This window comes from Rattus norvegicus, chromosome 4 (genome assembly GCF_021556685.1).
Source record: "Rattus norvegicus strain SHRSP/BbbUtx chromosome 4, alternate assembly SHRSP_T2T, whole genome shotgun sequence".
Lineage (NCBI taxonomy): Eukaryota > Metazoa > Chordata > Mammalia > Rodentia > Muridae > Rattus > Rattus norvegicus.
Genome location: NC_141537.1, coordinates 171,657,967 through 171,672,637, shown reverse-complemented (window position 1 = coordinate 171,672,637; position 14,671 = coordinate 171,657,967). Strand labels below are relative to the sequence as shown.

At 47.7% G+C, this 14,671-nt stretch overlaps 1 protein-coding gene across 1 annotated transcript in view; it reads left to right on the top strand.

Moving 5' to 3' along the window:
- Positions 1–13,927, top strand: part of Gucy2c (guanylate cyclase 2C) — an 80,603-nt gene extending 66,676 nt beyond the window's left edge. The window contains exons 22-27 of the mRNA NM_013170.1: positions 1,576–1,768; positions 2,982–3,156; positions 7,332–7,430; positions 9,142–9,236; positions 10,535–10,611; positions 13,207–13,927. Coding sequence (NP_037302.1) covers positions 1,576–1,768; positions 2,982–3,156; positions 7,332–7,430; positions 9,142–9,236; positions 10,535–10,611; positions 13,207–13,381 — 814 coding nt within the window. The 3' untranslated portion in view covers positions 13,382–13,927. The remainder of the gene's footprint in view (positions 1–1,575; positions 1,769–2,981; positions 3,157–7,331; positions 7,431–9,141; positions 9,237–10,534; positions 10,612–13,206) is intronic.
- Positions 13,928–14,671: the final 744 nt, after the last annotated feature.

Here is a 14,671-nt window from a genome sequence, read left to right as displayed (position 1 = left end):
ACACTAAGTTTTCTGAGGAGTACAGGGTTTTCAAGTTCCCTTGCTTTCTTCCACACTAACATAAAAAGCGCAGACTGGGAGACATTTCAATGTAATCATTATGTTTTTGTAGCCCCCACAACACTCCGCATGTTACACACAGTGTGTCATTTACACACAGCGCAGCCAGATGCATCAAGGGTGATTTTGCAAAGGGCAATACATTTTGTTACTACACTGGAAAAGACTTTCCTCACAGTGAGTTCCGGCCCCTGTGGCTGATAGGCCATGGCCTTTCTGGAAGATCCCCATAGATTCTGCAATTGTCTGTACCCCTTCAAATCTTCTCCATCTCCCTGACCATGCCTGGGCTTGCAGACGGCTCACGGTGCACAGGGTGGGCAGGCGTGGCTCGGTTCTGTAACATCTCTGTCCTCAGCAGGCTATGGGGTCACAGGAAATCTCCACTTCCTTTTCAGCCCTTCATTTTCTTATCTATATAAAAATGAAGGATTCGGGGGCTGGAGAGATGGCTCAGCAGTTAGGAGCATTTGCTGCTCTTGCAAAGGACCTGAGTTCCCAGCACCCACACGGTAGCTCACAGCCATCTCTAGCTCCAGTCTCAAGGGCCCCCTCTTCTGGCCTCTGCAGGTACCAGGCACACTTGCAGTACACATACACGCATTCGAGCAAACACTCGTATGAAATAAAATAAAACGAGGGCTTTGTTCTCATGGTCTGCTGTCGCACCCCCAGGGTCCAGGTTCTGAGTCATGTTTCTGCTCTGGCTCCCTTCAAAATGACCCCAAGAGCAGCAGAGAGTCCCCAGCCCCAGTCAGTCCCCTGGACCCTTCCTCCATGGTGAAGGTACCTTGTCCCCTAAAGGAAGTCCCAGTCGGCTCAGGTAAACTTGCTCTGGGGAGTTCCATCCCTTTATCGAGGTTTTCTCAGCGGCTCCTCCTTGGCATCTTTCGCTGTAGTCACAACTTACTTATGGAGTGGTTGACTTTGCTCTTTGAAGGACCCGCATCTAGCTCAAAATATTCATTAACATCTGACTTAAGTGTATTAAAATCAATGTGGAATGCATCATTTTTTGGCGTGATATTAAATAATGCCATCGAAGAAGGCAGAACTGTTGGCTTTGGTGAGAAAGGCAGTGCTCATAGCCTCAGGGTCAATTTCTTACATCAGTGGCACACTTGACATTGAGGTTTCTGAATATGGCGCTATGCTTGTTCCAAATGGATTATCGATGGAGAGATTATCAATGAACGTGTACCGGCATTAGAGTTATATAGGTGATAGGATTGTGAGTTTATGAACATGACTAATCTAAGTTAAGGTTGAAAATGCTAATATGTATCCAAATTCAAACACACACACACACACACACAAACACACACACACACACACACACACACACAGGAGTCATGCACATAACATAGGAAATCTGTTGGTTTTGCTTCTGGGACACTTGCTGGAATTCATTAGAAATCTCACATTTTTCGATCCTGTTGACAGTTGCTACAGTCTAAACTGCAAGGTGAGGAAACTCCACAGAGGTTAAAGGTCATTTCCCCCTCCCTCATCTAGGCTGGTGGTAAAGTCCCTGAAGGAGAAAGGCATCGTGGAGCCAGAGCTGTACGAAGAAGTCACAATCTATTTCAGTGACATTGTCGGTTTCACGACCATCTGCAAGTACAGCACGCCCATGGAGGTGGTGGACATGCTGAATGACATCTACAAGAGTTTTGACCAGATTGTGGATCACCACGACGTCTACAAGGTACCTGCTTCAACCCTCGGGCTGCGACAGTTGCGTGGCCCAAAGCCACCAGAGCCTGACACAGTTGCCCATTCTAACTCCTGTCCTTCCCTCTTCAGCTATAACAAGAGGCCCGTTACGAACACTTCTTACTCTACCTGAGTTCAGTTCTGGCACCCAAGTCATGGAGGCTCAGAACTGCCTGTAACCCTAGCTCCAAGGCATATGTCATCCTCTCCTGGTTTCCGCAGGCACCTGCGCTTATGTGCACAACCCCACACACAGGCACACACAAACGTGCACATAAAAAATAAATAAACAGGGGGCTGGAGAGATGGCTCAGTGGTTAAGAGAACTGGCTGCTCTTCCAGGGATCCTGAGTTCAATTCCCAGCAACTGCATGGTGGCTCAGAACCATCTGTAATGAGATCTGGTGCCCTCTTCTGGTGTGTCTGAAGACAGTGACAGTGTGCTCATATAAGTAAAAAGTAATAAAATCAATAAGAAACAAATAAATCACTAAGTGGTGGTTGAAGCCAAGGTGAAACAGAAGAGGTGTAGAAGAATTTTTAAAGGTCAAAATAAACGCTAAGAAGCGGCCCAGAGAGAACAAATTACAGCCCAGATAAATTTCGGATGACAGTTTCAAATCCCATACAAGCAAAGGACTGCATCTAAGCCAACCGTAAAGGAGGTGCAGACAGTGGAGTTACAGTAAACGCTGCACAAGGCTGTAAAAAATGCTTTATTCTGGAAGGAACATATAATTACTCTTGGCAAAATACTATGTTGAAAACGATAATCACTAAAGTTTACTCTGGTAATCTGGTATATTACTAAAATTACATAGGATCAGCCAGGTTATTTATTTAGTTTTGATTTTTATTGATAAATGTATGAGCATGTGTGTGCCTCCTTGCCTGCACCACTTACATCCAGGTGCCCACAGGGACCTCTGGTCCCCCCCCTGAAACTGTGAATGGGTGTGAATCACTGAGTGAGTGTGACAGTGCACCTGGTCTTCTGCCAGAGCAGGAGGTGTCCTCAATCACAGAGCCATGCGCCCAGCCCCATAAACAGGTTACTGTTGGCGTAGGACAGGCCCTGGATGAAGTGACGAGGACTGAGCTCATACTGAGCCCCCAACCCTTTCTTGTACGTGCATTCAGTGAAGGGTTCTGTTCAATTCTGTCTCCCGTGGGGCAGAGCCGCTGATGAGAACGTGTTTCCACAGGTAGAAACCATCGGCGATGCCTACGTGGTGGCCAGCGGCCTGCCTATGAGAAACGGCAACCGGCATGCAGTGGACATTTCCAAGATGGCCTTGGACATCCTCAGCTTCATGGGGACCTTTGAGCTGGAGCATCTCCCCGGCCTCCCCGTGTGGATTCGCATTGGGGTTCATTCTGGTAAGGAGCTGGACATCCTAGCAAGAGGGGGCCGCTCAGAGCAGAACACACAAGGGCAAAGTTTTTCATGTAAAACTTACTCCTAACCTGTGTGCCAAACGTGGAGTCCATTATACATCCGGGCACATTTAGACCCAGTCCCTCGATTACACCTGAAGCAACATCGTAAACAGCATACGCATTCCAGGCTAGTAAAACACTGACCACACAGGAAAGCAAGGTGTTCTGGACTGCCCTTAAATCATCATTCTACTGTCTCACTATTACCTTCCCATACACAGTCCCAACTCCTGTTCATGCTCCATCAAAATGTTATCATGTTGGGGCAGGAGAGATGGCTCAATGGTCAAAACAGTGTAGCACCCTTGTAGGGGACCCGAGTTTAGTTCTGGGAACCCCTGACGGGCAGCTCACAACACCTGGGACTCCGGCTCCAGGAGACAACGATGCTCTTCTGCTCTCCTCCAGCAACTCCACTCACGCACCTACCCACAGACAGATGGACACGTACATGTAATGAAACATACAATCTTAAGAAGGAAAAACAATATCGAAAAATGTGTGATTCCGAGGAGAAACAATAGGTCAGATGTCTCTAACACTTATACCTGCTCCCCCTGTAGTGCTATAGCACACGGGTCACTTAGAAGATCATGGAAGTCTAACAGCCCCATTGAGAGGAAAACTCCAAGCTAAATGAACGAGATTTATGTAAGAAAGAACGATGTACAAAGTGTGTCCTTTGGAACTGAAGTACTCCAGCGGGCACTGTGGACAGGTAGCATCTACAGACAGAAAACAGAAGGCCAAGTCAGAAGCAGATTGGGGGGAGGGGGGAGGAGAGGAAGGGAGGGCGGGGACGGAGGGGAATCGAGCACAGAGGCGAGAGACAGAAAGCATCTGATTGGTTAAAGCTTTATGACATACTGTCTTCTGCCTCTCCGAGGATAGAAGGTGGACGGTGGAGGTTGGGAGGGAGGTGCCTGGCCACCAGCACACTGCTGGGAGGAGGCAGAGCAATGTCCAGAATGAGGTGGTTCCTGGTCTCTTCAATGGGTACCCAGGTGCTGCCAGTATACTACCAGGAGGAGAAGCCAAGAACCAGGATCCACCATAATGTTTACCCTCGGGGCATCTGCATGCCAGGCAGGAAGGCGAGGGTGGAACCCAGGATGAGCAGGATCCAGCCCAGTTAGGAGTGAGGGCAGAGAGTACCAAAGGGGCGGGCTGAAGGAAAGAAAGCCTTCCTTGGGAGTTTTAGGTGAGGCTCTTTAAGGTGCCTTTCCCATGGCAGTCATTAATGAAGCCGATCTCTGAGACGATAGTCACTTGTTCACATTGCTTTATTTGGTGGTGGGTGTGAATGTATACACTTTATTCAGGGTGAACCAGGGATTATATACCTCTTGGGGGTTCCAGGAAGGGAGGGTTGTTGGCTGAAGGCTCAAAGTTTTCTAGATACCTCATCAGGACAAAGAACTTCGGGTGTTATGCTATGCGACTGAGTGACCATGGTCCTCTCAGTGGGCTGCCCTGGTTATGTGTTCCAGAGCAGGGACAGAGATAGGTAGGGAATGGCTCCACTCCTGCTGTTTATAAACCCCTTGAGATTCCCTCAATAGTTCTAATGCCTGTCTGGTAGCATGGTCCCACGTGCCCTACAGCTCTATGATCCCAATATCTGAGCACCCGATTGGTTAAAGTTCTATGTATCTGCTGCGTGATATGATCAGGCATCAGCCTATGACTCGGAGCTGGAACTTGAGGACAGTGACACATATTTCTAAATTAAGCTTGTAGTTTAGGTAGCAAGTTAAGTTGTCGTGTATTCCGTAGAGATACAAGGTAGTGAGCAGCCTCAGACCTCAACTACCAGCTTTGCACACACAGACCTGAGAAGATAGGTTGTTGGTCTTAGAGAAACATGTGGTTGGAACTCATAACCAGCCTAGGTGTCCCACAGCAGAACAACAACAAAAATCATGTGGCACGTATACACGAGAGAATGTTTGCCAGCCAAAAAGGAAAAGGAAGTTACCATGTTTGCAGAAAAATAGATACAACCGGACATAGTCATATTAACTAAGCCAATGTAGCTAGTTTCAAAAACCAAAGGCCACGTTTTTTCTTACATGCTCCCTAGATTTTTAGATACCTGTGTAAAACTGTGTACATTTATATAACATGAGAGAAGGAAAACTGTCTAGGGGAGCAAAGGGGACTATAGGACAGGGAAGAGGAGGAAGGGGAAGCTAGGAGGGTGGGGCGGGGTATGTATGAGCGGTGAACACGTACGGGAAGGGCATCTTTTTGTAACACAATACTATGCACAATGAATATATAAGGTGGGAATTTAAGTCATCCTCACTAACACTTTGCACGATACATCATCTTGCCTTTCTCACACACTCACACACATACACACATACACACATGCAAGCACACATGCAAACACACATGCAAGCACACGTCTCCTCTAATCAATCTCTTCTGTGTGCTTGTTAGCGTTATTTGTCTGTTTCGTATCAAATCCAATAACGAGTTTAAGACTCGTGTGAAATCTAGTGTTTTGAACTGTTTTGGGTCTATTTTAATCTTCATCGTTAGGACAAATGTATAAAGGAACCCCTTAGGGTTTATTATCATCACCACCACCACCACCACCATCATTTGCACGTGTGTATGTGTGTCCAGGTATGCACCGTGACTGCAGGTGCCTACGGTTGCTAGAAGCAGGTGTCAGGCCCTCTGGAGCCAGTCACGGGCAGTTATAAGCAGCCGAACTTAGGGCTTAGAACCCTATCGGGTCCTCTATGAGAGCTGTGCATACTGAAACATAATCTCAGCACTCAGGAGACGGAGGCAAGTGATCTCTGTAAGTCTGAGCGACCCTGGTGTACATAGTGAGCTCCAAGATAGCCAGGGCTACATAGTGAGACATTGTCTCCAAAACAAACAAAAAAGGGAATCCAGAAATGGAAGAAAAGAAAAAGAGCCAGTCAGAAAGCTAGTAGCTCCCTGTAGCTAGAAGTTTCCGTATTCATACAGTCTTCAGTTTCTGTATTAATGTCTCCCTCTGCATCCGGTTGTCCCTGCAAACCCCGATGCAAGGAGAGTTCTTTCCAATGCTTGCAGAAACTTTTTCTGAAGAGATGTGAACGCCATCCACAGGACACCTATCCAACAGGGCACCATTGAGAGAATAAAAGTCTGGTCTGGGGGCTGGGGATTTAGCTCAGTGGTAGAGCGCTTACCTAGAAAGCGCAAGGCCCTGGGTTCGGTCCCCAGCTCCGAAAAAAAAAGTCTGGTCTGGCGGGTCAGGGAGCTGTTTGCTGGGTTTACTTAGAAGAGTTTGAGTGACCTTGAGTAACTCAAAGGTCCCAAGGACGACGACTCCCCACAGCTACATGGATAGCGTTCCTGCTTCAGTTGGACTTGTATATACTATAGCTCTCCCTAGAGATGACCACGCCCAACTGGACCAGTCACAGCTGATGACAGGACGCAGAAGAGAATGAGGGGCTGGGATCTCAGATGAGGGTCTGAGGATCCTTCGGGGAAGCAGCAGCAGCTCTGATCAATACGATGCCTGCTTATGCTGAAGGAGCAGGTGTCCACGATACCCACACATGTTTCCAGAATACACACTCTTGTCTTGGCATCTGTTCTGCGTATTGAAACATCCTTGCGCCACAGACCAAATCCAGCAGCATCGGCATGGCCACGGTGCTAATGGAAGATCCGGCCACGTGCTTTTCTTCCAAGTATTCTAGTATATGCCTCCAATCCCAAAAATAGCACCACAAAACTAACACAGGCAAGCATGGGCAGTTGCGTCTTTGATCTGTGGTTCCTTCTAGCAATCCAGAATTTAGGATCGTGGGCTTTGACACAGCAGACAGGCTATGGGGTCACCTGAGCCCATCTGGAGAGCCCTGGATTTTCCAATGTTGGCATTTTGTGACCTGGACCTCTGAATGCCTTCTTGTTTAGTAAAAATAGAAGTGTTCCTAGCTATAAAAAAAAAAATCTAGAGGTTCTAGTCGTTCACTAAAGCAATCACATGATGTGCAGCCAAGTCTCTGTGCCTTGAAGAATTCAGCCTTGTGACCGTGAGTAAGGCCCTCCTGTCTCAACTGCATTGTACAACGCTGCCTCCTCTTCCTTTCTTCCAGGCCCCTGTGCTGCTGGTGTGGTGGGGATCAAGATGCCTCGTTATTGCCTGTTTGGAGACACTGTCAACACTGCCTCCAGGATGGAGTCCACCGGCCTTCGTAAGAAGGGGGCTTGCTGGTTTCCTTAGGGAACAGAGATTCTCTCTTCCAGCTGAGCACTTGTAGAGCTCCCTGCACAGTGTGGAGACAGTGTCAGAGAGAGGCAGGAGGACCTCTCACGCGACCTAGACTTGAGCCTGTGTTAACACACCATGTTTAATTTTGCTGTGTATACTGATTGTTTTAGTCTTTTTTTCCTTCTGTGTTAGACTGTTTGTGGATTTGGGGCCCACGTGCAATGAAACCGGATACGTCCTAGATGGAATAGTCATGAACTTAACATATATCTACGTAAACCGTGTTATCCAATGGGAAAGATATACATATATCTACGTAAACCGTGTTATCCAATGGGAAAGATATGGGTCAGACATCTAGCTCAGATTCCGCTTTCCTGTATACTTGGGCTTTCTAGAAGCGGATTTAAGGAGAGACAGTATCTAGGAATTTGTTTAATTTTTTTTTAAAAAAGATTTATTTAGTATATATAAGTACAATGTAGCTGTCTTTCGGACACACCAGAAGAGGGCATCCGATCCCATTACAGATGGTTGTGAGCCACCATGTGGTTGCTGGGAATTGAACTCAGGACCTCTGGAAGAGCAGTCAGTGCTCTTAACCACTCAGCCATCTCTCCAGCCCATATCTAGGAATTTGTTAAGGGACAAGTTTTCGGGCTTTTCTTCAGATTGAATCAGTCTTCGACCTGTGGCAAAGGCATGTGCCCGGCAAAATCGAGGCACCGTGTACTGCATGCAATAGACAACCAATTAATTGGTGATGGTGATAATACTAATAAAAATATGTAGGAGAGGGAAGAAAGGCAACGGTAGATGAAGTTTAAAACACTGACAAACACGGGACCCACAGCAAGATTTGGGTAGTCAGACTGATATGATCTAAGAATTATGTGCCACAAAGTCAAAGTGTCGTGGATAGGATAAAGGTGACTCAAGCAGCTTAGGCTAAAATCAAAACTGTGCTCACGTCCTCTGCATAGGTTGGGGGAAGCCACCCTATCATTCAAGACCCCGGAAAGGTGAATGCATAAACCGAGGATGAGACATCAACCACGTTAGGAGGGTTTCAGGACAGGACTGGGTCGGTACAGCATCAAGCGCTCAACAGTCCTCCGATCCATGGCGGGTGTCCTCTGTTCTGATCACCGTCATGGCTTGTGGTGTGGTTGCTGGGCATCCAGCAATGAGCCGTTAGGTAGGAACTGATCAACTGTTTTTTCAGGAGGATATGGTGCCGTGGAGGAGGAAAGCCTGAGAAGACTCAGAGCCCAAATCTTCTCCTTGCCCACAGCACCTTAACTATATACTGATCCACTCAGCCAAGGCCCCGCCCCAGCCTCAGCACCAAATGCCCCAGTCTCAGGGCCAAACGCTCCATCCAAAGCCAGGTCCAAAGGGTCCCACTCGGAGTTGGAATGAGATTAGGTGGACAAAACTTGGAGTGTGCCAACATTCAGGGCCCTAAAAAACCAGTGCCAGACCAGTCTTCCCACACGGGCAGCATTTTCTCATCCACTGACACTGGTTTTAAAAGTCCATTTACTACAACGGCTGTATACATTGTATATGTTTCTCCCCATGGACAGAAGTTCCTTAGGGTGTTGTTGAGGTCTGGAGTCAGAGAGATACAAATGTATCCATATCGTATTTCAGCATGGGGAGGTTTTCACTGATCTGGTTTGTGTCTCCAGCCTTAAGGATTCACATGAGCAGCTCCACCATTGCCATCCTGAGGAGAACGGATTGCCAGTTCCTGTACGAAGTGAGGGGAGAAACGTACTTAAAGGTAGGGATGCTGCAGACGTGTGTAGGCATGCACTCAGACACATGTCGGCCACATGAAACCCTCCACTGAGGACCTCAGAAAAGATGAAGCTAAGGAATCCTCTTCTGCCCCACCTGCAGTGACCTCCACCATCCCTAGAGAAAGAACCTCTGCCCGTGGGAACTCAGAACCACCCTGTACTCCCACAGGCCCTTTAGCTGTTCAGTGCTGGGGCTAGCAGGCCACAGAACATTGCTACCAGGCTGGAGAGGTGGCTCATTTAATCTATATACATCTGATCTCCCCAGATAAAACCTTAGCAAAAGTAAAATATCTTTTACATTTCCATTCGTTACATAACCCCCACCCCCATCCACTATGAGCAAAACGAATGTCACTTGGGGGGGGCTGCTTATGTCACGTGCATTTATAATTACACAATGCATAATGAAGCTGTGGCAACAATTTTGTCTCAAAACTTTGTTTCGAAAGGTTAAAAAAACACAGGGCTGGAGAGGGATGGTCCTTACTGCCCACCACCTTTCTGTCCAGGGATCAAACTCAGGCTGTCAGGCTTTCGTGGCTCTGACCCATGAGCTGTCTTGCTGTCCTCATCGTTCTGAGGCAGGGTCCCACTAACCCTGCAGCTCACTGGTTTGCACTGGCTGGTCAGGAGCTCCGGAGATCCTCCTGTCCCAGCTTCCTGTCCTGCTTACAGACATGCTGCTGCACCCAGATTTGCACTGGGTGCTGGCGATCGAACTCAGCCTCCCTCCCCTCACTCTCACAGCAAGCATTTTCCAAAAAAGCTACCTCCCCAGGCTTGAATTTCTTCCTTCATAAGGCAGGGTTCTTAAACTGTTGCTATGCTGTGATCTGAAATACCTTCTGGGGAAGGAAGCAAGCTTTATTTTGAAAACAGCCTGTCTTGGTGAGCCTCATGGCTCATGCCTGGAATCCTGGCACTCAGCATCCAAGCCAGGAGAATTGCTGTGAGTTTGTGGCAACCTGGGTCACATGATGAACTCCAGTCCTGCCTGCATCATAGCGTGGGACCGTGTCTCAAAGTTAATGAACAGATTGACTAATTATTAATTAATGTTTAGACAACAGAAGAGAGGGTAAACAAAAAGTAAAAAATCCAGCCTGGCGGGGGGCTTCTTAAAAATTTTTTCTAAACTTTGTGGATATGTGTGTTTGAAAGAGGGACTGATAGGCAGTGTGGGGGTTGGGTGCCTCTTGGAACAGATCAATGAGGGGACAGCAGGTGAGAACAGCACTCACTGATCTCATGGAAGCTTTGTCTTTTGTGTCACTAGGGAAGAGGGACCGAGACCACATACTGGCTGACTGGGATGAAGGACCAAGAGTACAACCTGCCAACCCCACCAACAGTGTAAGCCTCTAGGTGGCAGGGAGGGAGAGGGGCCAGAAGATCTCACACATAAGCTACTCAGAGGTACTCAAGGTGACAAGTGCCCGAGAGCAGCAGTGACATGTGAGGTGAGCTGAGAACTAAACAGGAGAAAGTCTAGAGTGGATCAGACTTTCCCCCACTGCTGAGCTGAAGTGTCCGTGGTGCCTGTATTGTCCTAAGACTCTCGACACAGGAAGCGCACAGCCTCTGCTGTTCTGGAACGGTGACACTCGCTGGTTCATAGGTCTGACGTGTGTTCTCAGTGAAGTCAAACCTCCGTGCTCTTGATACACTGTCTCAGGGAGGCTCCCCCTGGGAAAGGGGAAGGGAATGCTCTGGAACTGGAGGAGACTTTTGTTCCTATTTCATTGATATGGGCTTTATTTTGTTTTTGGCTCCTTTTCCTCCTACCCTCCTAGGGGTGAGTTTTTAGTTGACCCAACTACGTAGTTACAAGATAATAGACTGATAGGTTAAAGTACATACATATGTGATTATGTACACACGCGCGCACACACATACGCACACACACATGTACACACACACAAACACGCACATGCACACACGCACACACACATGCACACACACATGTACACACACAGACACGCACATGCACACACGCACACACATGTACACACACAGACACAAACACAGATACGTACACACACACACACACACACACACACACACGGTGGGTGTGGGGGTGGAGAGAGAGAGAGAGAGAGAGAGAGAGAGAGAGAGAGAGAGAGAGAGATACAGTCATAGTCCGGACAGTCCTCCACCCCTCAATCTCCCTGTCTCGGTCAGTCTCCCAAATGCTGGCTTTATAACACTTTAAACCAGCATCCTCACCCAGTTAACCACTAAGATGTACTTGATTTGCGGGGTGTGGTGGCACATACTTTTGATCCCAGCACTCAGTCAAGTACATCTCTGTGAGTTTGAGGGCCAGCCTAGCACATAGACGTTGTCTCAAAAACAGGTGGGGGAAGGGGCTGGAGAGAGCTCAGTGATGAGAGGACCTGAGCTCCGTTCCCATCACACGGAGTCTGTTAACTGTAGAAGAGGGATATGGCGCCCTCTTCTGGACTCTGTGGTTATTGCATGTACATTCCTCTTACACACACACACACACACACACACACACACACACACACACGCACAACACCTCCATCCACACATAATAAAAATAAAATAAATCTTGGGGCTGGAGAGAAGGCTCAGTAGATACAAACACTTGCTGCTCCTCCAGAGAATCTGAGGAGTTTCCCAGCACCCACATCATGTTACAATAACCTGCGACTCCAGGTCCCAGGGATCTGATATTTTCTTTCTGGCTTCCACAGGGACCCACCCACATGTTCTGTCCCTGCATACACACACAGAAACACACAGAAACAAAAGCAATTAAAAACACCTCTTCTACCCATCTTTTTAGAAGGCCCCACAATCTTGCTCTTACTAATAAGCTGGTTAAATGCTGTTCATGAAGCATCGGGAAAGCTGGGGCTGTGTTCCTGGCTTGCCTGGGAGAGCAAGAGCAGCTTGGACGTCACTTCATGCCTGCTTTGTTCTTACAAGGACAGAGCATGGAGCTGGAGAGATGGCTCAGAGGTAAGAGCACTAGCTGCTCTTTCATAAGACCTGAGTCCTACAGACCCAGGTTTGATTCCCAGGATGCTCATGGCAGATAACAACCATCTGTAACTCCCGTTCCAGGAGATCTGGCCCTCTTCTAGCCACCTGGGTACCAGGCACACATTGGTGCAAGACACACACACAGGCAAAGCACCCATACACGACAAACAAGCAAGCAAGCAACAAGAGTAGAAGACATTGGAAGTGATGCTCTCAGCGCTCCTGCCCCTGCTCCTCCCTCCTGTCTGCTGAGAGAGGGCAGCACCAGTCTTGCCTTAAACCATGGTTCTAGGTCTTAACTTAGAGTCTGCATTCTCCCTGCCGTAGGAGAAAGATTTCATATCCACCTAGCAGGCTTCAGTCCTGAAGGTGACCCAGGTTGTCTTCCATTAGCTAGTCTCCTGGCCTCGGTCCTGCAGCTGTTGCAATGGCTGTTGCTTGAGGAGAGACTCTGTCGTGCAGAGAAGGCAAACTATCGGAGTTGTGGGGTCAACCCGGGAAGCCTGGATTCAAACTAGGACCGCCCTGATCTGTTTTAAACTTTGGAAACCTCCTTCCAACCTGAGCACTCTCCAATGTCTGCATGCATAGCTGTGTGGGGAACTCATGTATTTTCAGGACTTCGTGGTAGAGTCCTGATCTCCTCTTGCTTGGTCTCTCGTTCTTCTACCATGTCCCCCAGTTCTAGCACTATGTTTCACTTCGAAAGAGAAAGATCCATTTCCTGTGTGCGATGTATCTTGCACATGGACATATAGCAGGGGAAGAGTTCTCTGGACTCATCAAAGGCAATGGTGGTTTTGTACTCCTGGATTTCCTGTGTGTAGCACAGAATAGGCATCCGCTGGGTAGTGGTGAAATGAACCCTGTGGGGCTAAGGCACATTCCTTGTGGATTGCTGACTGGTTCCGTTGTTCTCTCCCACCCACTTTCCAGGGAGAACCAACAGCGTCTGCAAACTGAGTTCTCAGACATGATCGTTAGTGCCTTACAGAAAAGACAGGCCTCGGGCGTGAAGAGCCGGAGGCCCACTCGGGTGGCCAGCTACAAGAAAGGCTTTTTGGAATACATGCAGCTGAACAACTCAGACCACGATAGCACCTATTTTTAGACCACGTGCGGTCTAAGAACTGACAGTAGCAACCTCTGATATCCTGAATCTGCATTTTCCCAGAAACCTCAACAACACAGACAAGTGCTTAGCCCCAGTGCCCTGTCTGGAATGTAGAACCAGCCCCCAAGTCATGTGGGTGTTCTGGGTTGGGTTGGGTTGGGTTTGGTTGGTTGGTTTTGTTTCTATTGAGACAGAGTCTCATGTATCCCAAACTGGCCTCAAACTCGCTGAGGAGCTATGGATGACCTTGGACTTCTAAGACCATCCATGTGTGTTCCTGGCTGTGTGATGCCCTGTCCAGAGTCGTGTCCCACAGTTCTCCACGGAGCATCAACGTCAGCCTGAAGGGAGGAAGGAGGAACGTACTATACAGAACTTGGGGTTTCATTCTAATTTCATTTCTGCTTTTTTTCATTTTGTTTACTGGATCCTTCCTTATGTACACATGAATTTTTTTAATTGTCTGGATTAAGTAGCTTATCTCCAAGAAAGTGTGTTTAACTAGTGATTTTTGCAGAAACCATGCTGGATATTAGGTAAAAATAAAAGTGTTTAGAGTCTGGTTTGGGTCTCTTTAGCCCGCTCCTCTTCCTGGGGTCGCCAGTCCTCACCTCCTCCTTACTGAAAGACTAAGTGTCCCACGGAGGAATAAAGGCTAGGTCAGCATCGCTCTTCAGGGGCAAGGTCCTGGAAGGCTGGTAGCATCCTCTGTGCACAGGGAGATTGCTGATTTAAAGCTGTGGTTTTGCCTTGGCCTGCCCACTTAGCTATGAATGTGCAACAGTCTGTCATGGCAGAGACCTAAGAGGGGCAGGGCACAGGTTCAATTCTATCTAGACAGGCTCTGCTCTATCTAGGAAATCATCAGTGTCTCCAAGCACCTGCTGATTCTGATGGTGTAGCACCTTCCTTAAGTGACACACAGCTCTCCCTGTATATATTACAGTTTATACATACTTACATACCACATGTGCTCTCTCTCTATCTCAATATATGTGTATATATGTGTATTGTATAATTACATACACATGTATATATATATTCTATAATTTTAGCATGTGCACACACACTGTGTTAGCCGTTTTTTGTTGCTATGACAAAAGACCATAACTAAGGCAACTTATGAAAGAAAGAGTTTATAGTAGCTTATGGTTCCTGAGCTGCTTATGCTTCTTGTTACCATGACTGCAGACGTGGGGCAACAGGAGCAGGATGGTGAGATATCATATCTCTGTCAGCATTTGGGAAACAGAGCAAGAGACCTGGAAACAAGGGAGGTGAGAAACA